At 35.9% G+C, this 14715-nt stretch overlaps 2 protein-coding genes across 2 annotated transcripts; one reads left to right on the forward strand and one right to left on the reverse strand.

The window, feature by feature from the left end:
* Positions 1 to 2142: 2142 nt before the first annotated feature.
* Positions 2143 to 6169, forward strand: LOC118267562 (NPC intracellular cholesterol transporter 1 homolog 1b-like). Its single transcript, XM_035581629.2, has one exon. The coding sequence runs from the start codon at positions 2245 to 2247 to the stop codon at positions 5962 to 5964; it is 3720 nt and encodes a 1239-aa protein (XP_035437522.2). The 5' UTR covers positions 2143 to 2244; the 3' UTR covers positions 5965 to 6169.
* On the reverse strand, positions 5995 to 12195 carry LOC118267563 (helix-loop-helix protein 1). Its single transcript, XM_035581630.2, has 3 exons — positions 11885 to 12195; positions 8665 to 8790; positions 5995 to 6831 (listed from the first exon to the last, which is right to left on the reverse strand). Exons 2-3 carry the CDS (start codon positions 8781 to 8783, stop codon positions 6534 to 6536), a joined length of 417 nt encoding a protein of 138 aa, XP_035437523.1. The 5' UTR covers positions 8784 to 8790; positions 11885 to 12195; the 3' UTR covers positions 5995 to 6533.
* Between the last annotated feature and the right edge of the window lie 2520 nt (positions 12196 to 14715).

Consider the following 14715-nt stretch of genomic DNA (forward strand, 5'->3'; position numbering starts at 1 on the left):
ATAGTTAGGTATGCATTACATAGATGGCGTTGGTTTGCGAATCTTCTAAAAAATAATAAACTAATCATCAAATTATGAATCACTCCGACCATAGTGTAATCTAAGCCAAATCTAAGTAATTATGATAACGATAAATAATCAATGTGTTCTTTATGCTTTAGATTGAGAAATATGACTCATATTACATAGTTAATTTTTCTAATTATTCTATCATGCTATTTAATTCACATAGGTATAGCAGAGGTGTACAAATCATACAATGTAGATAAGTAGTGTTACTATTTTTACCATGTATGTAGAAAGACTTAAAACCTCTTTTTTCACAGAAATATCTGCATTTTTATAGGAAAACACATAAATCACAAAAACGATTACAGAATTCACAAAGTCAAAGTCAAATTATTTACTCCAATAATACCATTATACTTAAGCACTTTCGCAACGTCAACAAAGAAAGAAATAAACAATAGTCTATCAGTCAGTCCGTCTTTGAAGTAAGGTGCTCACAACTGTATTTATTTTTCTCAAATATTTATCTATAGGTATGCAAGAACATTGTGTCAACATTAAAGTGTGGGAACAGCTTAAGTTAACTCACACGTGGCAACCCCCGTGATCGGTATCAATTACATCCCCATTACAATTATGTTGTACGTCTGTCCGTTGATTTCCCCTGACAACGATTAGACCATCAATCTAATGAGCACGTGACTTGTCACCACCTACTTACGTATTGTTCGATTATGTCTACGAGTCGACGGATAGCGCAGTGGTCGTCTGGATTAGGTATGTCTCTTTTTTCTTTTTTTTGCCCCATATTAGGATTTTCTCCTGTGTCGTGTGTCGTTTACAAACATACAAGTTGTGTGATCCACAAATTATTGTTCCGGGTCTGGGTGTGAAGTGTTCCCGTGCGGGAATCGAACTCGCGACACGTTGCGCGGCAGCCAGTTACTCAGCCATTGCACCAACTGTGTAGTTAAAGGCGTTTCGTGTGTTCACGAAATAATTTTGTGTAATCATAAATTATTGTTTTGAAACTGGGTGTTGTTTACATAATCCTTTAATTGCTAACAGAAAATTGTTGAAAGCTTATCTTCGAAATCTAACGCCGTTACGATTAAAATTAACATTAAATGCTCCTAAAGCCCCAGTACATTTTCTTTTGGCTTAACTTACCTACTTTTGCTATAAAAAGGTAATAATTATTCGTGTATCATTAAAAAAATATTTTCTTCAGGTAGAATCAATAATATGAATTACGTGTATATTAAAGAAAAAATGTAGTGCATAGGTTTTGAAGAGTGAGGTAAGTTAACACCTCTTGATACGTTGTCGTTTCACGATTAGACACAAACACGTTTTACAAAAAGACGTAACGTAGTGTGTAACGTATAAAATATAAAATCAACTAAACTTCACTTAGAAATCTGAATATACAGCTTTGAGATCGTCCAATGAGAAACATGCCCCAATACTCTGTCCCGCATATTATTGGCTTATTACGAATGCATGGGAACGCCGGGGCCCGTGGAAGCAGCTGCGGCGTAAATTGAGGGACGCTTGGAATCCCCTGAGACTAGGGAAGCATCAGATAAACCATCTGCACCTGTATCTATACCTACTCGTTTAGTTTTATTGCCGTCTTTAAGATAATGATTGAAATGTGCCAATTGGTATTGCTTCTCCGCTCGAGAAGAGGCCTTTGTTCAGCAGTGGCAGCACAAATTATAAAAATAAGCTACCTTAAAAATATTAATGGGATGAAAATCAAATGCATTAATTACGTGTACCAAAGTCAGTTAAAATTATGCGTAGATAAGACTACATATTTATGTTAAAACTTAAACAGTTATTGTGTGATTAAATACTGTGATCAATTGAAGACTTTAAAGAAATAGGTAAGTGTGAAAGCTGCGGTAACAGCGGAGAACCCTAAGAGCGGCAAAACATGAGCTATACCATCTGCACCTGTATACCTACTTATTAATTTTTATTACCATCTTTAAGATAATAGTAGAACAACTTCTACATTGTTGCTATCAATGACACTATAATCTCAACACCTGCGTTAATTTCTGATAACTTATCGATTACTTAGCATAGATTAGAACAGCTAGATTAATTCACACAGCCGATTTTTTTTTCATTTATATCGCCATACTTGGCGATGACAGTCCTGTGTGTTTTATAGCAGCAATGCTTCTTTAAATTAGTGTGTACAAACCAAGTGAAACAGTCAAAATGCAGTTGTTCAAAGCATTTTTGTGTTTTTTGACTCTCTGGTGTTGTGTTAATGCAAAATGTGTGATGCGAGGTGAATGTGTTGGTACAGATGGAAAAATAAAACCATGCTTCGCAGACACCGAAGCATTATCAATAATTACTGGTGTAGATGACGAAGATGTTGAAAATGTGATAACGACATTTGCAAGAATTTGCCCGTCATTTGTAATCGATGATGAAGGAAACAGACTACCAGACGATGAGATTTTTACATGTTGCTCATCAGACCAAGTGTTCAGTATGGCAGAAAGTTTAACACTCGCTGAGAGTATTCTCGGTCGGTGTCCCACATGTTTCAGAAATTTTGCAAGGCAAATTTGCGAAATGAACTGTGCAGCCGACCAATCACGTTTCGTGGATGTAAAGTACCAGCCGGATGCAGATGGCAACTTATACGTCAATGAAATAGACTACAGACTTCATGAAGACTTTATGTTGGGAGCCCATTCGTCCTGCGCTGATGTCGTAGTGCCGCAGACAGGCACAAATGCTTTAAACATGATGTGCGGTAGTGCAGTAAATTGCACAGCAGAAGCTTGGTTTTCATTCACTGGAGATACTCAAGCTAATCCTATAACACCGGTACAAGTCAATTTCCATATGACGTCTGATAAAGAAACTTCAATGCACAAAGAAATCTTACCTTGTGATGAAACTTACGAAGGCGATCTACCGTGCAGTTGTATGGACTGCGTACGTACATGTCCAGACAGTAAACCTTACGTTCCGGATATATGCAGTGTTTTTACACTTAGTTGTGTTGGATTTTCAATCGGAATAGTTTTCTTTGTTATCACTGTGTTGATATTTATTTTGATAACCTATTTGCAACTTAGAAAGCAGAATAGAGAGCATCCAGCTAAAGAAAGTACGTCTGGGCCGAATATGATGACCAAAATGTTTCAAAAACTATTTGCAAAAATTGGAGGGATGTCCGCGAGCAATCCTGTTTTAATAATAATGATTACAACTTGGGTAGTGTTTGGAATGATATTTGGTGTACTGAATCTGAATTTGACTTCAAATCCAATAGAACTTTGGTCGGCACCAGATTCCCGAAGTCGTCAGGAATTGAATTTTTTCAACGAAAGATTTGGTCCATTTTATCGCACAGCGCAAGTTTTCTTAACTTTCCATGCAGATCCCTTCAATATTACTACTGAGGATGGTGTGCAGTGGTACGGCCCTGCATTTCACTTAGAATCAATAAAAGAATTAGTTGAACTTGAAAAACAAATAATGGCCATAGACATTGATGGACTTACTTTAGCTGACGTATGTTATGCTCCACTTCGAGGACGAGATGCTCCTAAAGATATTAATCTCTGTGTGTATATGTCTGCAACCTCTTATTTAAGTAACACAGATTCAATTAATAATGCTACTTATCTTAGCGAGATTCAGAATTGTATAAACAATCACTACGGGTTTGGTTGTTTAGCTGATTGGGGTGGTGGAGCTGATCCTGATTTAGCTTTTGGGGGTTTCGAACGTGGTGATATTTTGAGTGCCAATACTCTTCTTCTTAATTTCCCGATAACGAACCATCTTTTGAGTGAAGATCTAGAACCAGTGTTAAAATGGGAGCAAAAGTTTTTAGACATTTTACATGAATACAAAAGTAATGTTGCTCCGGAGTTTGTTTCTGTGGCTTATTCAGCAGAGAGATCAATAGAAGATGAGATTCAACGAGTTTCAGTAGCGGAAGCTATACCAATTACCATAAGTTATATTCTCATGTTTATTTACGTGACAATATCTTTAGGAAATGTAAGATCTTGTAAAACTCGGTGTATCGACAGCAAGGTAATGGTGGCCATGGGTAGTATCGTTACTGTTGTCGTAGCAATTGTGTGTGCGATGGGTGTCATGGGTTATGCTGAGATAACATTAACACTGCTAGCGATTAATGTAATCCCATTCTTCATATTATCTATTGGAATTGATAATGTCTTTCTTATGGTAAATACACTTCATGATATACAAAGTAACTTAAAATCATTTGACGATTACAAGGAAGACTGGAGTTTTGAAAAAAGGAGAAGGTATGTCTTTGAAAAAATGTTAGAAAGCGTCGGTCCTTCAATGTTTGTGTCATCAGTTACACAAATTACTTGTTTTGCTATCGGCAGTCTAGCTAACTTCCCTGCTGTGGTGACTTTTGCTATATTTGCAACATTTTCTTTAGGATTTCTATTTGTTTTTCAAATAACAACTATCGTAGCATTACTTTCTCTGGACTATAAAAGAGCTTGTCAAAATAGGTTTGACATATTCTGTTGTATTCAGAAAAAAATATTGGATGACGAAAATCCTTTGCATTCTGACACTCCTTATAAAGGCGTAACCCAAAGACTGATGGTGCCTTATTCTAAATTTATACTTGACTGGCGCGTTAAAATTGTAGTAGCTATTTTATTTATGGCTTTGGTTTCTGTCAATGTGATGTTTGTTCCGGAAATTGAAGTAGGTTTAGATCAAGAAATGGCGCTTCCCTCTGACTCATACGTGTACCACTACTTGCAAGCTGTTGCTAACTACATTCGGATGGGACCACCAGTGTACTTTGTTGTTAAAGGCGGTTTGGATTACACTAATCATAGTCATCAAAACGTTATTTGTGGAGGGCAATTATGCCACAAAGATTCTCTGAACATGCAAATATTCTTAGCCACCCTACATAGTGATATTACATATATTTCAAAACCTTCAAATTCGTGGTTAGACGATTTTATTGATTGGTCCGGTTTATATGGAGTTTGCTGTCAATATAATACCACGAACCAAGCATTCTGTGCCAGTGGTGATAATTCTCTGGATTGCGCACACTGCAGTATTCCACGGTCTGAATACGGCAATGGTCGGTTGAGGCCCGAAGCAGAGGCATTCGAGAAATATATTCCTTTCTTCTTGGAAGATCCACCCACAGAGATCTGCAATAAAGCTGGTTTAGCTAGTTACTCAGCAGCAGTCAACTATCTCCTTGATTCGGAAGGTCGGGCAACTGTACATGATACGAATTTTATGGCTTATCACTCACCTTTAAGTACTTCGACAGATTATATTACTGCTGTTGAAAATGGCTATAGGGTCAGTGACGAGATAATGGCTGCCATCAAAGAGCATACAGGTCTCGATATAGAGGTGTTCCCATATTCTATTTTCTATGTTTTCTATGAACAATATTTAACAATGTGGGCTGATACATTTGTGGCCATCGGGTATTGCCTTCTGGGTGCTTTGTTTTTCAATCTTGTAGCTTCTGGTTTCAACATTTTAACAACGTTCGCTGTCATTTTTAATGTGATTTTGGTGATTGTAAATATGATGGGAATCATGTACATCTGGAATATACCTCTGAATGCTGTGTCTTGTGTTAATTTGATTGTGTCTATCGGTATTGCCGTAGAGTTTTGTAGTCACATTTCTTACGCTTATTCTACGAGTCAACGTCAGGGTGACGAAAAAATAGCTGAAGCCATTCAGAAAGTAGGAGCCACAATAATTACTGGAATTACGTTTACTAACATTCCTATAATAGTGTTGGCGTTTTCGTATACTGAGATTATTGAAGTGTTCTTCTTTAGGATGTTCGTAAGCTTAGTTGTCCTTGGTTTCTTACACGGAATGATATTCTTCCCAGTACTATTGAGTTACTTGGACGGTTTAAGAAGGTAAAGACATATATGTTGAAAAATAAACTAGATCTTGTAATGCCAATGTAATTTAATAATAAAATAGTACCATACAAGACAATACCTCAGATGTACATATATAATAACTGATAGAATGTGTATCTCAGTTATCAATGACATGGATGATTGTAATTTTAACTTATGACTAGAAAGTTAAGTTGTAAATAAATAGTATTAACATTTCTTAATTACGATTTTTTATTTTACTACCTGATATTTACACAAACACTGTGAATAGAAAATAATGACTAGAATGTGTTTAACGATATAACATACAATGAGTCATAGATGGAGAAGTAAGCTTTACATTGCTTTATTAGGGAGCCCTACTTAGTACACATTTACTAAAATAAAGCAGTAAATGAAGTCATCATCACGCCGTTTATTCTTTTCAGAAGCAGGTTTACACATTTAAATGATGCAACCACTCTTCACCAGTAATGTTACTAGTTCAGACATAGCCTTGTGTCCGGCCACAATGGCACCCAGGACTAAATAAATTAACGATATCTAACAAATTACCTGATTAGGTTTCCCTATCAGTTTTATGAGTTACGCATCCAACACGTGATTGAGATAAGCGATATAACATATAGCGAGTCGGAGAATTTCGATTTTTGATAGCTTTTTGTCTGGTGGTAAGGTGGGTAGTAGTCTTCTTAGGGCGCCAAATGCTGCATTGAATGCTTCAACGCGGATTCTTTCTCTTGTGGCGTGGGCAGTTCTGTACTTTAAGGTAGCCCGGCGTCGTCTGCGGCGTTCTTCTCTTGAAAGACCAGCACAAGGGGACCCTGCACTGCTTGATAGGTAAGCTTCCTCCGAGAGTGCGCACGGCTCCAATGTTCTGTCCCTAAGGAGAAGGATACATGGTCAGTTGGCAAAGAATTGTTAAAGAAACATCCTATTTTTCATAATTATGTGTATAAAGCTCATTATTGATAGCGAATTATAAGTTATCTAGTAATTTGGCGATAGTTATGCCAAGTAGTTTTTATCAAACGAAGAGCAATATGGTAGGTTAGAACGATGACAAATCACATTTGAATTCATTTCCAACAATAGCAATATTTATTTAAGTTAATTAGAACTTTTGTGAGACATACTTGTTACATCATGAATATGAATCTCTAGCATTTTTAAAGGGGGGATAATCATACATTGACTTCTTTCACCTTTTGCGAGGCGAGAGTGAGTGTCAGACTCTTACTAACTAAAAACCACCCCGTCCCTACTCCTGGTTTTCAAGCCTGAGCCCCGGTAAGTATGGCTTGAAACTAGTCGAGTTACGTGAATAAGCCGATGATGATTACCAAATAAAATTCTAGAATTGTACCTATATACTGGAATAATGTGTATCTACATGTCATAATCAATAAACATAATGTTACTCAACCTTATTCTGATAATTATGAAAGTCTCGGTGATTCTGTTCATGCGTAGTATTTGTATACCTATATGTATTTGTAAGTTCTGAATCACTGAATGAATTCAATTGATAAATGTTACTCATATACTGAATGAACATTATTGTTTTAAAATGGAGGTAGATATTGACGTCGAGATTCATTATTTCAGTAGCTAGTGTATTAGGCAATCTTTATTTTAACGTATTTTTTAACTACCGTGAGATATAGGTATTGGTGCAAGTGTTAGTTGCAGACTACCTAGCGGGTTTACTGGAGCTCTAGTTAGAAAAGCAGGAGTAGGAACGGTGTGGTTTTAGTCAGTAAAAGTCTGACACTCCCTCTCGCCTCACCTAAGGCGGGAGAAGTCATAGGAATTTCCACCCTCAAAAAAAGTGTTCAAAGAGGTTACTCGACTAATTCAGAACTACGCACGGAACTCATAATAAGGAACTGTATGCGTAATACTGGTCTGTGTCGGTCGGTTGTAAGTTGTTTAAATAAGTTACCACTATTTTGTCTAAAATGACACCATGCTTCCAAAACAAAGGGTGTAGTTACTAGAAGATTTAGATTTTTCGTATTCATTCAGCAATTTGTCACGCCTTTTATCCTCGAAGGGGTAAGCAGAGGTGCACATTACGGCAAGTAATGCCACTGTACAATGTACACCCACTATTTACTATTTGTGTTATAAGTCCCATGTAATGGGGGTGAGATTTAGCTATATGATAGATACGTATTGTAATAAAAGTTTTAAATTTTATTTTATCGTTAGTCCGGTTATATCTATTAGTCACCTAGAATATTAGCATTCATTACTTAGATATCGTCATATCGAATACTATCTATATCTATGTATCCATCTATCTATACAGGTACTTAAGTATGTCTTATTATTTTGAGGTTGTAATAAAATATTTTTTAGGACAAATTAAATTTAGGTTGTCCCTGAAGGCGACGTACAAATGGCATCAGGTGATAAGTAAGGTTCCTATAGTTTAAGAAAAATATAGAAAAAAACATTATAAGTCATACACTTTTTAGATACACATTAAAGTGCCTTATATGCTATTCATGAAAAAGCCTAAAAAGCTTGCCTTTAATAAGTGTAGATTGATAGACTGTTAGATCTATAGATTATTTTTTCTATTATTCTGATAACTGTTGTACATTAAAGGAACTCGAAGTTTCCTAAAATAAGGAGTATTAGACACATCTTTATACAATGTGACTTTCATCAATGCAATAAAATATTAATTTAGTTCAATATGTTTTACCTCTTTCTCGGAGCCAAGTTTTCTCTTCCTGTGATGGGGAGCAGTGCTTCCCGCGGTTCTGAGAGCAAGCAAGACAAGGACCCGTCCTCCATGCCACTGGCTTCCAACCAACTCTTCATGGTTATACTGGAAATAAACGCATTCATAAAGTTCCTATATTAGAAACAGCTGAAGAAAATTGTTATGCCATCCTAATTAATTGGAGATATCCTAAAAAACTGCCTCGTTGGTTGAGTGTTCGCAAGTGTGACTGCTGGGTAAGGATCGGGGAAAGTTACTGGACTTTATTTGGTTTTTTGAAAATATCTTAGTAGTAGCATGGAGTCTGGAATTGTGTCCAGTATATGACAATAGGCTCACTCGGGACTTATAACACAAATGGGGAAGAGGCAGTGGCATTATGTGTAATGTGTGTCCTACCTTCGGGGATAAAAAGGCGTGACGATACGGTATCCTAAAAAAAATGACCAATAGCAATTAACTCTTAATGAAAAACATACATATTTAGGAATCGTAGTAGGTAGGTCCTCCATGGGACAAATATGTCAGTTACGTAAATAAAAAAGCATTAGAAAGTACTTTTGTTTAACCAACCAAAAATATATAAAAGCACTATAGGAACCCAAAGATATCGCAACCAATAATTATAATCAGTCAAGTGTTATAGAACTTTAATACAAGAGCCAGAACAGCAACAAATAGAGGCGTCCGCACCCGCCAAACGAATCGATTCGATACGGTTAGAGGGCATGATTCGATTACCAAAGGGTTGGGGCGATATAAAGAGAATAAATACGGATTTATTATTCCCTAAAGAGCTCGCTTAGCTGTAGGTGTGAACGCGTGTTGTAATATTTATCTCGATTCTCGATTCTCGAGCACTACCCTTGCGGCTAGTCAATTCGATTTGATGGGAAATCAAAACACACGTGTTGTTTCTACAAGGGTTGCTTGTACTTGTAACTATTTGCAATAAAATAAAATAATATGATGGTATTGTAGACGCTTTTGTGTAACTGGTGATATGTGAAGGAGTTACCTTTGTCAATTAACTGGATAAAACTAACTAATAACAATTTACGAACAAGAACTAATTAGCAGATTCGTATTGATTCTGACTGGCGCTAATATTAATTTCCCTAGGTAGTTGTAGAATTTGAGTAATAGAATTGTAGTAGTAGAATTTTCTATAGGTAAGTACTCAGTAGTATTCACAGATGGGACCCAGTAGGGCTGAGGCCTGATCCGGCGGATAGCGGATTTACCGGGGCTCCGGCTCGTAAAGCAGGAGTAGGAGAACAGGGTAGTTTTTAGTCAATAAGAGTCTATCTCTCACATCGCCTAAGGCGGAAGAAGTAATTGGATGATTATCCCCCTCAAAAAAATTAGAAATCTTGATCTCAAGATTTCTAATTTTTTTAGAAATCTTGAGATCAAGATCTGTTAAGAATGGTAAGTCATCATTCATAAACTAAATATAGCAAAAGGTATAGGTCTTGCGGCTTACCGAAATAATTGTCATAATTGTTGCCTATAGAATATTTCGGATTTCATATTTAGGTATATTCACTAAGTATAAACGTTGAGACTAATTAATTAAATTAAATTATGTGTGGTAGAAAAAGTTAAAGTTTGCCTGTTATAAGTAAGCTCAATTATAAGACTCAATTATTTACTTTGTATTTTTTTTTTTTTTATTAGTATAAGCCAGTAAATGAACAGACGGATCATCTGATGGTAAGTAATCACCGCCGCCCATGGACAAACAAAACACCAAATGCGTCAGTCGTACGTCGGTTTTCTTTGAGGCCGTGGTATCATTCCGGTCGAGCCGGCCCATTCGTTCCGAAGCATGACTCTCCCACACTTGAAATTAGTTTCATGTATATTTCTTTATTTACAGAACATGCTCATATAGTAATTATAATCAGTTGGATTAGAAATGGTCTGTCGTTAAGTAGACATATACATTTAGGTAGGTAAGTTATCTGTCTCTATCGCATCAATTTATTGTACACCTGGTTAACTATCTTCTTTAATCACGTTTAATGAAAATGAAGTGCCTAGCAGTCAGGATGACGTCAGAGAGTTGGTAAAAGTCATCTTATCTCTTCAGGTGGTAAGGATTATGTACTTTACTTATAAATAAATACAAGGCAAGTGGTGAAAATCAGTCTCAGTCTGCTATCGATTATTACGAAAAATGACAGTGCATTTTTGTTTTTTTTTTTAAGGGCGGAAAGTCATCTCCGAAAGTTATCACTTCTCCCGTGTTGAGCGAAAGGTAGTTTCAAGCTCTTACTAACTAAAAACCACCCTGTTCGTAGACGTTCCTACTCCTGTTTTTCAGCCGCTAGGTAGTCCGCTGCTCCGGAGGCTGCTTTGCTAGCTCAGATTTTATTTTTATATATAAATCGATTTACTGATAAAATGTTTTAGTAAGAATAAATTTTCTGTCATTAAATCTTAGATTCTCCTCAAGAAATAAATCGATTCCACTATAATAATATACTGGGAGCGCGGAATCAAATCTTCGTGAAAAGGACGGGAGGCATTTTTCTCTCTTAGACCATCAGGAGGAGCGTTGTAAGCTTGTAGTTTGGTTGCTACTATTTAAAAAAGGAATATTTATTTATTTATTTTCATACTTATACTAGCTGACCCGGCAACGTTGTTTAGCCTTATAAACTATTTTTATAAAATAGATAGTAGCCGATTCTCAGATCTACGCATAGAATACGCATATCAAAATTGGTAAAAATCGGTAGGTAAAGCCGTTTCGGAGGAGCACGGTAACTAACATTGAGACATGGAAAATTTATACATTAGATTATCATTATAATATGTTATACCTAATGCGATAGAGAAACTACTGCTAGTTGCAACCTTGCAGCACAAGTTTCGAGGTTTGTAAAATGTCGGCACCTTGTAGGTTCTTAGGTAATAGATATACTTGAGATAATAACTGTAGGTACTTCATTACATAGTATAAAACAAAGTAGCTTATTCTGTCTCTATGTCCCTTTGTATGTGTAAATCTTTAAAATAACGCAACGGATTTTGATGCGGTTTTTGTAATAGATAGAGTGATTCAAGGGAAAGGTTTATACATATGCATAATACATGCATAAAATACTACCATTGGACCTATGCGAAATTGGGACGGGTCGCTAGTCTGCAATAAATATATTAAATTATTTAAATAAAATGAATTACTTACGTTTTCTTTACTGGATATAATAATCCTTTAACACATTGTTGATATATTTTGCAGAACGACTTAAATCATCAATCCGAATTTTGTATCTCAAAAACACTAAAAATAGATTTAAAAAAATTAAGAAATCTATAAAACGTTTATGAGGGTCACTTCACGGTATCTCTCTCAGATTCACACTAGTCGAGAGGACAGCATCCCTCTCCTTTTATCCTCTCAAAGAGGGGCTGGACCAACCCTCTCGTTGAGGGCGGTAACCAATGTAATATTTAGACTGGAATACAAATCATATTTTTTGGATTAAGTAGTGTTACAATATTATACGATGTTATTTTTTTACTTTATTTTAAGTTTAATTCATTTATTTAATTTTTATACATATACAAACTAGCTTCTGGTAGAAGCTAGCGGATTCGCCCGCATTACCGTGGAATAAAAAGTTTTCTATGTGTTATTCCAGACTATAATTTAGCCCAGTTCCAAAATTCATCCCGATCCCTTTAGCCGTTTTGACGTGATTGAGTTACAAACATACAGACAAACACATAAAGTCAATCTTACCTATATTTAGTAGAAAGCAATATCTCACTAGTTCAGTGGTTGCAAGTGCAACAGCTTAGAAAGTCTTCCCAATAGATTCCTGAAAAATTTCTCATTCATGGTACAGGGTGACAAGTCAGCTTGTTTGCCACCAACTTCATAAAAAATATTAGTATGATGCGATTATACCTAATCCAATCTCTGAACTATTAGGTACACAATATGTACAAATATCTAAACCAGGATTTGCAAACGAATAGTATTTATGAATAATAGTAAAACAAATAAAGTTTCATTGAAATCGAATAATGTTCTATAAATTCCATTCACACAAATAATAAACTTATGTTTCCATTTTGTTATCAAAATTATACTGACCGATTAGGTGATTAAAATGCTTGTCCAAGGTGAAATTGTATTAATTACTAAATAATTGCGACATTGTATTTAAGTAGGTATGTTGGCTTAGTATTTCAATTAAGTACCTAGAAGATATTATTTATTATTACGTACCAGATTATTTCAGGAGTAAGGTTACGTTTTTCTAGTGTACGAGTATGCATGTAAATCTGATTCGACCGCCTATAACTTCGTTGTGGAGAAAACAAGAAGTCTGAATTTTCAAATTATTTCAGAAGGTTATTAGTTAAAAGGTTATTGGTCCCTGAAGTAGAAACTAAATAATATAACCGAATTGGATACAACATACCTATTACATGGATCTCAAAACTTTTTACGTTAGAAAAACTGATGATGTTTTTGCTGGTATATAATTTACATCCTGAATTGAATGCCTTAATAGCAAGAAAACATTAAAAATTTACCTAACAAAATGATATTAGCCGAGCCATTTAAGACACTATACTATTGAGAAACATTTATTTTTATTTTAAGTACTTAAGCTCACATTTGTTTTGAATATAAAAAACCTAAGCTCTTTTTTTAATAGAAAATCTAATACTGCAGACAGATCCACACTAATGCTTTCGCTGTACCATCATCTGCGACTCCGCCCAGTGTAGGGATGCGCCAATCCCGGCCGACTCCGCCTATTGATCCCGGCCATCCCGGGACACAGGTGTTCCCGGGTAATTGACGACGTAAAATATATTGTAGCCAAAAACATTTCGATGTTCGAAATACTGTAGTAGATGTACTTATGTTTGAAGAAACTTAAAAAAATAAAGGAATTTGAGGATTTTCTTCAATACTCTAAAACTGGAGTAAAAAGGAAATTTATTATGGTCAATTAAGTTATGTTCCCTGACCTTCATACTTTATGGAACTCTTTCTGACTGATAGAATTCAGTGTCGAATGCGAGACTCGGAGAATTACAACATCTCTTATTGATGTCGCCTCATCGTGATCACAAACGAACCCCAATCCTGAGTTATGGCTAAGAAACATTTTAAATTATGATAGCAATATCGATCTTAATTAGCACTTTTTTCTAAGGGGAAATATCATCCAATTTCGACATCAGCCCTGCGCCCCATCTATGGTGGTCTTGATCGGGTTCTAGTCGGGCGAACTACGCCTTGCCGTCTGTAGACCCGCACTTACTATGGCCGGACATCTATCGGCCCAGAAATTAGCAGCATACAGGTACTAAATTAAATTAAGAAATTCCGGAAATTAATTAACAGAGGTATTTTTCGTCACTATCCGAATAAAATAACCAGTAGGTACCAGGTGCGTTTAAATATCAGTTGGTAGATTAGACACCTGAAAGGTAAAGTAAATAATTCATTTAATATCTAATGTATTGGGAATCATCATTATCACCGTGCCCGTGATATGAATGTGCCGGATGCAACAGACAGATGCGTAAAAATAAGAAAATAAATAATAAATTACAACATAAGTAGAATACCCATAGTGTGTGATCGGGCCCAGTAGGGCTTTTGCCTGATCCGGAACTGCGGACTACCAAGTACCAAGCGGGTTACCAGGACTACGTTTCGAAATGTTGGAGTTGGAATAGGATGGTTTTTAGTCAGTAAGAGTCTGACACTCACTCTCGCCTCGCCCAAGGCAGGTATACTTTCCTATAGGTATGTATATTAAGATTGTTATCTTTACGTTTAATTTCTTTAATACTGGCACCTTAAGTAATTAATAACCATATAAAAACCATTGACAAAGATAACCCACCATCTGATTTTACATGATTCATTGAAAGTTTTCGTCAACAAATGTTTTTATACTTAAGGCGCTGTGCATAGTCAAAATAGGATTGATTTAACCGTGTTTTTGCCAAATGTTTACATGTTAGAGCAACAAAAAAAATATA

This window comes from Spodoptera frugiperda, chromosome 6, assembly GCF_023101765.2.
Source record: "Spodoptera frugiperda isolate SF20-4 chromosome 6, AGI-APGP_CSIRO_Sfru_2.0, whole genome shotgun sequence".
In the NCBI taxonomy this organism is placed as follows: Eukaryota; Metazoa; Arthropoda; class Insecta; order Lepidoptera; family Noctuidae; genus Spodoptera; species Spodoptera frugiperda.

What these genes read in the sequence shown, in the direction of transcription:
- LOC118267562 (XM_035581629.2), top strand. Translation starts at nt 2,245, where the DNA reads ATGCAGTTGTTCAAAGCATTTTTGTGTTTTTTGACTCTCTGGTGTTGT.
- LOC118267563 (XM_035581630.2), bottom strand. Translation starts at nt 8,783, where the DNA reads ATGAAGAGTTGGTTGGAAGCCAGTGGCATGGAGGACGGGTCCTTGTCT. An exon ending in AACTTGGCTCCGAGAAAGAG is followed by an intron (nt 6,832 to 8,664) that starts GTAAAACATATT and finishes CCTTCTCCTTAG; the next exon opens with GGACAGAACATTGGAGCCGT.